Raw genomic sequence first — 9,657 nt, forward strand, 5'->3', positions numbered from 1 at the left:
TTTTTTTTTTTTTTTAAGTTTATTTATTTTGAGAGAGAGAGCACAAATAGGGTAGGGGCAGAGGGAGAGGGAGAGAGAGAGAGAGAGGGAGAGAGAAAGAGAGAGGGAGCACGAACAGGGTAGGGGCAGAGGGAGAGGGAGAGAGAGAGAGGGAGAGAGGAAGAGAGAGAGAGAGAGAGAGAGAGAGAGAGAAAGAGAGAGAGAGAGGATCCCAAGCAGGCTCTGCGCTGTCATTGCACAGCCCGATGCAGAGCTCAGTCTCATGAATGGTGAGATCATGACCTGAGCTGAAATCAAGAGTCCCACGCTTAACCGACTGAGCTACCCAGGTGCCCCTACACTGTCTTGATTACTGTAACTTTGCAGTAAGTATTGAAGTTAGGTAGTGTCAGTTCTCCAATTTTGTTCTTTTTCAGCATCATGTTGCCCATTCTGGGCCTTTCTGCATTTCATGTAAACTTTAAAATCAAAACTTTGCAGTGAATCTATAGATCAAGTTGAGAAGAATGGACATTTTTTTTTTTTAACGTTTATTTATTTTTGAGACAGAGAGAGACAGAGCATGAACAGGGGAGGGGCAGAGAGAGAGGGAGACACAGAATCTGAAACAGGCTCCAGGCTCTGAGCTGTCAGCACAGAGCCCAACGCGGGGCTCGAACTCATGGACCGTGAGATCATGACCTGAGCTGAAGTCGGATGCTTAACCGACTGAGCCACCCAGGCGCCCCAAGAATGGACATCTTAATATTGATGAACATGGACCATCTCTCCACTTATTTAGTTTAGTTTTGTTTTTTGATATTTTACATCAGCGTTTTGTAGGCATATTAAAAAAAATTTTTTTTAATGTTTATTTATTTTTGAGAGAGAGACACACACACAGCGTGAGCAGGGGAGGGGCAGAGAGAGACACACACAGAATCTGAAGCAGGCTCCAGGTTCTGAGCTGTCAGCACTGAGCTGGACACTGGGCTCAAACTCACAAATCATGAGATCGTGACCTGAGTTGAAGTTGGAGGCCTGACTGACTGAGCCTTCCAGACTCCCCTCTAGGCACACTTTAAAAACTACTTTGATAATTATATTTCATATAACTGACTTCCTTCATAATCCTAATATATTTCATTTTTCATTATATATATGTATTTTATTAATTTATTTTTTAAAGAATTTATAGGTTTTTTTTGTTTGTTTGTTTTTTGTTTTTTAGAGGAAGAGAGTGCGCAAAAGCAGGGGAGAGGGGCAGAGAGAGAAAGAGAGAATCTTAAGCAAGCTCCACACCCAGCACAGAACTGGACACAGGGCTCAATTCCACTACCCTGGGATGGTGACCTGAGCTGAAATCAAGAGTTGGACACTCAGCTGACTGAGCACCCCTCATTTTTATGTTTTCCTTAAATGTTACCTTATTCTGAACACTTTTTGTAAATATTTTTCTACTGTCTCCCCCGCTTTAGTCAAAAAACCTTTTTCTGTTCTTTGTTCACTATTTATGTAGTGTCGGTGCGTTCTTAACATGCTACATCTCCGAGACATTATTAACTTTAAGGCTCACATATTCTTTGACGTGGTTTTTACTTAAGTCTCTGTACAATTCACTTTTGAACTGAGACTCCTTCTATAGATTCTTGACCTAGATTTTTCATGTCAAGTTCCGTGTGCTGATTCTAATATTAATTGCAGTCCTGTTCTAGGCAACAGCATTTACCCTGATGGTAGGTAGTTCTACCACAAGCTTTAGTAGAAATTGCACCAATAAAAAGTATTGAATAGGGTAAGTTGAGAAAGTTCACTTCTTGCTCCTCTAGAGAATCTAGTAGTCTTGATCAAACGGGGGGCCATTTGGGTTGGTTATGGCATTAATATTCTACCTATGTGAAGTATCTGGTTACCTATGCACATTAGTTCAGATCACTTAATATAATTGGCATCTGTCACTCAACATACTCTTTTTTTTTATTTTTTTTTTCAACGTTTGTTTATTTTTGGGACAGAAAGAGACAGAGCATGAACGGGGGAGGGGCAGAGAGAGAGGGAGACACAGAATCGGAAACAGGCTCCAGGCTCTGAGCCATCAGCCCAGAGCCTGACGCGGGGCTCGAACCCACGGACCGCGAGATCGTGACCTGGCTGAAGTCGGACGCTTAACCGACTGCGCCACCCAGGCGCCCCAGTCACTCAACATACTCTTAAAAACTCTATTGCTCATTCTAGCCTTGCTTATTTAAAAACATACAGGGCCATACTGAAATCTGAGGATTGCTGCTTCAAGGATCATTATGCTCTGTGAAACTGACCTTTTACTCACTTTATGGAAAAAGACGACTTGCTTAGCACCATAGCCATGCTTGTTGAACCTAAATGGAGTTTCTGAGCTTTGTACTAATTAAAATTTTCACAGTTGTTTTCTCATGGTGGTAGATGGATTGTTTGTAAATAAATTGGCTTCCAAGATTGAGTTGACCAGCTAAAAAAAACAAAAAAAACAAAAAAACTTTTCTGTCTCTCAGAAAAGATCCTAAGCCTCACCAGACTACCAAAGGGTTCGGGTTCATGACAGAAGAAGGAGGAGGAGGAGAATGAGATTGAAGAGGAAGTATTTCTGCTCTACAGTATGGTTCAGTGAACAATTTGTATTCTCAAAATGAATGAATTCCCTCTACTGACCAGCTAACTCTTAGAATTAGATTATTAGAGTTACCTGTCTCTGATTTGATACTTAAGGAGAGGCAGCCACAAGAAAGGCAGCCCCAGCTTCCTCATCTATAAAATGAGGGAAATAGTAGCTCTTTTTTTTTTTTTTTTTGCAGACCGACTATCAGGATTAAATGGGATAATATATGTATATTTCATAGCACATTGCCTACCACCTAGTAGGTGATTTTAAAATGCTGGTTGTTAATACTGAGAAAGAAACTCTGCCCAAGCCTGTTATCACTGCTTCATCAGAGGCTAGAGATTTTGTGTCCTCTCCGCTCTTGGTTAGGAGAAGCAAGAAGAGGAAGGATTCTAGAACTTTGGGGGTAGGCCTCTTGTTTATATCTCTTCCTTCATAGATATTTGTCAGCTTTTAAGCACTGATGGGATAGTATACATATTTGTGCTAATTAGTTCTTTACCAAGTTTTTAATGAAGGTTGTCTTGATCTATTAAAAGTGAAACATAAAAAATGCTTGTTTATTTCTGTTTTGTAAATCATGAGCTGTTGACATTGACTTGTAGGAAATGAAATGTATCTTCGTGAGATTTATTAAAAGAAACAAAACTCATTGATGATTTTCTATTTTTGTTCTAGAGAGAAATTCCATGATCTGTACAATCTTCTTGAAGCAAACTCAGACCAGAGGGAGGATTATCCTTGACCTTGGAAGACTAGGCTAAATTGAAATTTAAAATGTCCTTTAGGGAAGAATGGGGCTTGAGTTACACTTTTGTGGTAATTTGCTTCCTGACACTGAGGCTGTCCACCAGTCAGAACTGCCACACGAAGAGTCTAGAAGATGTTGTCATTGACATCCAGTCATCTCTTTCAAAGGGAATTAGAGGTAATGAACCTGTACATACATTAACTCAGGAAGACTGCATTAATTCTTGCTGTTCAACGAAAAACATAACAGGTAAGTAATAGTCCCTTGGCAACTCTTCATTTTAAGTGTTTTGTGATATAAGTAGCTGGCTGATCTGGCTGCATAGTTTATCCTAGTGATTCTCAATGGGGTAGAAATGTGGGTAACAAATTCACTGGGAACATGTGCCACAAGTGTGTCCTCCCCTCCCCTAAGCTGGGTCAAAGTTACTGATGAGTGTGTGTGTATATCACCCAGGTGTGTAGGTAGAAAAAAGGTTGAGAACCACTGGTGTTATGTTCTAATAGGCATCTAAGATGCTGGAAACAAAAACCCTTAAGGGACATGGGAAGTTGTTTGGACTGACCCAGTCACATGACACAGAGGAAAGAGGCTCACAGGTCTGAGCCATACCTTTGCATGTTTCAAGTTCCAGACTTGAGAAATATTTATCCAAGAGAAACAGTGGTCATTTTTCAGTTGTTTATGACCCTGTCCTAATTCCCTAAATGAAAAGTAAATAAATAACCAACCACAAAAAAACACCCACACTACATTTATTGAGCACCGAATGCCTTGCTGAATGCTGGAGACAAAACAATGAATAACATGGACAAGGCCTTGCCATCAAGGAGCCTAGAAGAGCTAGTCAACACTGGAGTAATGCTTCTTACCTGACTTACTGGCCAACCGAATCATACGTTTTCTCTTATATCTTTGGTTTCTCTTCTTTGTATAATGGGTGTGGTATAGTCAGAAATGTATGCATATAATCTTGGTTCCTGGTTCCTGTTAGAGCTCCTAAAAACCTTGCCATTTCCTGAGCCTAGGAGCTTCTTTCGTTATTCATTATGAGCCCCTTTCAACCACACCTGAGTTACGACTGTTGGTGGCTCCCTAGGTAGCTCCAGGATGGGAACTCGTCACCAGAAAGACCCAGCCTTGATTAGAAATTTGGAATTTTCAGCTCCACCCCCACCTGTAGGTAGAGGAGAAGGGCTGGAGATTGAATTCAGTCACCAGTGGCCAATGATTTAATCAGCTGTGCCCACATAATGGAATCTCCATAAAAAAATCCCTAAACACAGGTTTAGAGAGCTTCCACATTGGCAAACACATCCACATGTGCAAGAGGATTGTTCACTCCAGGTATACCGGGACAGAAGCTCCTGCACTCAGGACCCTTCTGGACCTCGCCCTATGTACACTTCATTTGGCTATTCATTTGTGTTTTCACTGATAAACTATCATAGTAAGTATAGCCTTTTCCTGAGTCCCGTGAGTAGTTCTAGCAAATTATCAAACCTGAAGTAGGGGTGGTGGGAGCCTGGATTTATGGCCAATTCGGGCAGAAGCGTGAGTAACCTGGGAGCTGATACTTTTGACTGGCCTCTAAGTGAGGACAGTCTTACAGGACTGAGCCCTCAAACCTATGGAATCTGATGCTAACTCCAGGTAGTTAGTGTAAGAATTGAATCGAATCATAAGACATTGAGTCAGTGCCCTGGAGAATTGGAGTATTAGTGTGGAAAAGATACCACATATTTGACGTCAGGAGGAAAAAAAAACTTTCAATGGTTTTCTCAAACTCAGCAGTGTGCTTTGATATTCTCTATAGGAGTAATTTATGGAAATTACAGAGATTTAATTTAAATTTCCAGTTTTTCTTTAAATGTTGGTATCAACATTTATGTGAAGTAGCAAATCATCTGCAAACAGTACTGAATGCTGTGTGGGTGTTTGCTGGCAACACAGGAAACCTTGCATTTCTTTTCAGCTCCGTAATGGGTGTTTAGTGAGAAATGAGGGTTTGCTGTTTTATTGTATAAGCAGAACTACTGTTACTGCTTTACGGTAAGTAGAGATAATTGTGGGTCTCCTTTAACGGATCTCAGACTGTTTCTTCATTTATTGAGCAATGGTCTTTAAGTGCTTTGATAATTTGCTCATAACCACAGATTTTAGAAAGATGCCCAGGGGCGCCTGGGTGGCGGAGTTGGTTGAGTGACCAACTTCAGCTCAGGTCACGATCTCATGGTCCGTGAGTTTGAGCCCCGCATCGGGCTCTGTGCTGACAGCTCGGAGCCTGGAACCTGCTTTGGATTCTGTGTCTCCCTCTCTGTCTCTGTGCCCCTCCCCTGCTTGCTCTCTCTCTCTCTCTCAAAAATAAAATTAAATTAAAAAAATTATTTAAAAAAAGGAATTATTAAGAAAAAAGAAGTACAAAGGACACAAAGTTTTGCATACAACTTGGGGGGCTTATGGACCTTTCCCTTTACCTCCATGCCCCCCAAAAATGGTATTGCAGAATTATCCCATTGCTGAGAAAGGAAAAACTAAAGTACCTTTCTTGTTGCCTGGTTTTCTGCCTAAAACCCCTGCAGAAACTAACTGAATCTTCTTTCCAAATGCGGGAGTCAAGGTTGATCCTCACCATTGCCTGATTTGAAGAAGTTGTGCTGATGGCCAGTTATGCAGAATATTTTCCCCTGGCTTTATTGAGATATATTTGGCATGTAACATTGTGAAAATATATACAGTGTGATGATATGTTACATGTATATATTGTGTAATGACTACTACAACAAGGTTAGTTAATACATGGGTGTGTGTGTGTGTGTGTGTGTGTGTGTGTGTGTGTGTTTAGAAAGAGCATGCATTTTTAATAATTAGCCTATGTGCCTCTTAACCTTCATCCTGGGGCATGTGGGTGGCTGAGTCAGTTAAACGTCTGACTTTGGCTCAGGTCATGATCTCACAGTTTGTGAGTTCGAGCCTCACGTTGGGCTCTGTGCTGACAGCTCAGAGCCTAGAGTCTGCTTCAGATTCTGTGTCTCCCTCTCTCTCTGCCCCTTGGCTGCTCACTCTCTCTCTCTCAAAAATAAATAAAACATTAAAACAAAACAAAACAAAACCTTATCCTGACCAGGGGTATACTGATCCCTCAAGGGTCTTAGGCCAAGATGTGAGATGGCACCAGATTGAGACCAAAGCCAGCTCTAGACCATGATGAATAGAAAGAATGATTTCTACTGGGCATAGGTGGAAGAGAAAAAGAAGCAAGAAATGAAAGTTAAGAGTAAAAAGTTTGAAAGGAAGGAAAATGGAAAAGCAGAAATAAGGAAGAATAGAAATGAGAAGAAGAGGGGCGCCTGGGTGGCGCAGTTGGTTAAGCGTCCGACTTCAGCCAGGTCACGATCTCGCGGTCCGTGAGTTCAAGCCCCGCGTCAGGCTCTGGGCTGATGGCTAAGAGCCTGGAGCCTGTTTCCGATTCTGTGTCTCCCTCTCTCTCTCTGCCCCTCCCCCGTTCATGCTCTGTCTCTCTCTGTCCCAAAAATAAATAAAAACGTTGAAAAAAAAAATAAAAAAAAAAAAGAAATGTGAAGAAGAAAAATCAAAAGAAGAATGGTACTGATAAAGGTAAAACATAGACTTTGTCCTCCATACACTACTCAGGTCCTTTGTGGAAGGGGGCAATGATGGTGTGATGCTAAATTTAGGGACTCTACTCAAGAAAGCCAGACTCATGGCTTCATAGGTGTCTGATATAGGTGTCTGCCTTTGGGATATGAGAGATACATGAAATCATTAGGTTAGATCCATTTCTTAAGTTCCAACTCAGTTGTGAGTTGTGTAAAGATCGCAAAGTCAGTATTTCTGTGTGTATTTTGATGGATATTTGAGCAAATGGAAGGCTTATCTAAAGAATTAAATGCATTATTTTTTTAAAAAAAGAATTAAATGTACTATTTAAAGTGGGTTTTGCCAAAATTACCTTAATTCAGATTTTTTAACCCAATGTCTTCACAAATTGCTGTAAGTACTAAGGAAGAGGAAACGAATTAGTGGTCAGCAAGCAAATGCACAACATGAACAAAGGTATTTGTGTTGGACAGCAGAAAAAATAATTGCCATCGTCTTTAGACTATCCTATTTCAGTGTAATGCTTATGATACCTTTAATTTCAGGAGACAAAGCATGTAACCTGATGATCTTCGACACTCGAAAAACAACTAGACAGCCCAACTGCTACCTATTTTTCTGTCCCAGCGAGGAAGCCTGTCCCCTGAAACCAGCAAAGGGACTTATGAGTTACAGGATAATGAGAGGTAATAAAAGCATTGTTCTTTTTCTTTGGTGATTGGGATTCTTTAAGGATATGGTTCATGTGAAAGATTTTCTACAAAAGAATCTAAAACTACCAAAAGTAGTCACAAATATAGAGGCACACCAGAAATCTCTCATGATTTAAAAGTCAGTCTATTAAACCAAACATCTGTTTTCCAATGAAAGATCTCTGAATGATGGTATTTTGTGTTGTTTAGCTTTTTGTTTCTACCTTCCTGAGATAAAAGGCACTCAGACCTTTCATGAAAACATTTTGAAACACCTCTTTAGAAAATGTAAGAGGCACTGGAATAAGGTCTCCGTGGTCCACGGTCTGTTTTAAAAGGGTTAAGACCTGGCTGCCTGGGTGGCTCAGCTGGTCCAACTTCGGCTCAGGTCATGATCTCACCGTCCACGGGTTCGAGCCCCGCATCAGGCTCTGTGCTGACAGCCCAGAGCCAGGAGCCTGCTTCAGATTCCTCCCTCTCTCTCTGCTCCTCCCCCACTTGTGCTCTGTCTCTCTTGTTCTCAAAAATAAATAAACATAAAAAAAATTTTTTAAAGGGTTAAGATCCATGTGAGTATACAAAATTCTAGTACATTTGTCTTTAGGTTCTAATTATTTTATAATCACATTATGTGAAATCAAACACCCTGGATTTTATTACCTAGACCTGGAAGGAGGTTCATTCAAGAAGTATTTACTAAGCGTCCACCATGTGCCAAATTCTGTGCAAGGCATTGGAAATACAGTCTCCACTCTGAACATATTTGTTCAGAATTTAGAAAATAAACAACTAAAAAATGATATAATAATTTGGATATGTCTTGGTGAGATTTTGGCTTCTTAATATTTTTTAACTTTGTTTATTTATTTATTTAGCTTTGAGAGAGAGACAGCGTGAGCAGGGGAGGGGCAGAAAGGGAGGGAGGGAGGGAGGGAGGGAGAGAGAGAGAGAGAGAGAGAGAGAGAGAGAGAATTCCAAGCAGGCTCTGCACCCTCAGCTCAGAACCTGACGTGGGGCTTGAACTTACAAAACCGTGAAATCATGACCTGAGCTGAAACCAAGAGTCAGATGCTTATACCAACTGAGCCACCCAGGCGCCCTGGCTTGCTAATGTTCAGGGTGAAATGTTTTCAGTATCAAGTGTCCTTTTATTTAAGTCTTAGACAGTTTTTTTCACTATACCCTTGGCTATTAATAATATTCTATTTGCTCATTTGCTCAATAAACAACAAATGTTATTTAGCATCTCCTATATGTGCCAAACACTTTTTCTGCCCCAAGAACACAAAAATGGAAACATGGAAAACAAGGTTTTTACCTCTAGAACTTATGTTTTAGGAGGGAGAGACAATAACCATCCTAAATAAGTAATCAAGAAAAATATTATAAGTAATCAAAAAAAAAGTAATCAAGAAAAATATCATCACAAGTGTTAGGCTGATGATTGAGCTAAGACAATGTAATAGATGATCACTGAGTGGACCCTCATGAGTAGGTGATCAGAGGAAGCATCTGTGAAGAAGTAACCCCTCAACTGAGATCTGAATGGTAAGAAGCCAGATGTGAGAAGATCTGGGAAGACCTTCAGGCAGAGGAAATAGCCTGTTTCAATATCTTGAGGCAGAATGATTTCAGTCTCAGTCTCAGCTGGCTGACTCACTCAGAGTGAACCATATAAAGAGTGACATACAGGGGCACCTGGGTGTCTCAGCCGGTTAAGGGACTGGCTTCGGCTAAGGTCATGCATGATCTCATGGTTCATGGGATCAAGCCCTGAATAGGGCTTTGCACTGACAGTGCGAAGCCTGCTTGGGATTCTCCTTCTCTTTCCCTCTCTCTCTCTCCACCTCCCTCACTCCTGCTTTCTCTCTCTCTCTCAAGAGAAACAAACTTAAAAAAAAAAAGTGATACGCAAGAAGTATGAAAAGTGGAGAGATGGGGCGCCTGGGTGGCGCAGTCGGTTAAGCGTCCGACTT

General features: G+C 41.0%; 1 protein-coding gene across 2 annotated transcripts in view; it reads left to right on the top strand.

Annotated features, from left to right (window-relative positions):
* The window catches only part of MANSC1 (MANSC domain containing 1), a 19,814-nt gene that overhangs the window by 3,166 nt on the left and 6,991 nt on the right, over positions 1 to 9,657 (top strand). The window contains exons 2-3 of one of the 2 annotated variants that reach the window (XM_040488902.1): positions 3,296 to 3,617; positions 7,535 to 7,675. In XM_040488902.1, the coding sequence (XP_040344836.1) occupies positions 3,395 to 3,617; positions 7,535 to 7,675 (364 nt within the window). In that variant the 5' untranslated portion in view covers positions 3,296 to 3,394. The remainder of the gene's footprint in view (positions 1 to 3,295; positions 3,618 to 7,534; positions 7,676 to 9,657) is intronic. The other variant, XM_040488904.1, reaches the window with a different exon arrangement.

The sequence above is a fragment of the Herpailurus yagouaroundi genome, unplaced genomic scaffold, assembly GCF_014898765.1.
Source record: "Herpailurus yagouaroundi ecotype Mexico unplaced genomic scaffold, PumYag 166, whole genome shotgun sequence".
In the NCBI taxonomy this organism is placed as follows: Eukaryota; Metazoa; Chordata; class Mammalia; order Carnivora; family Felidae; genus Herpailurus; species Herpailurus yagouaroundi.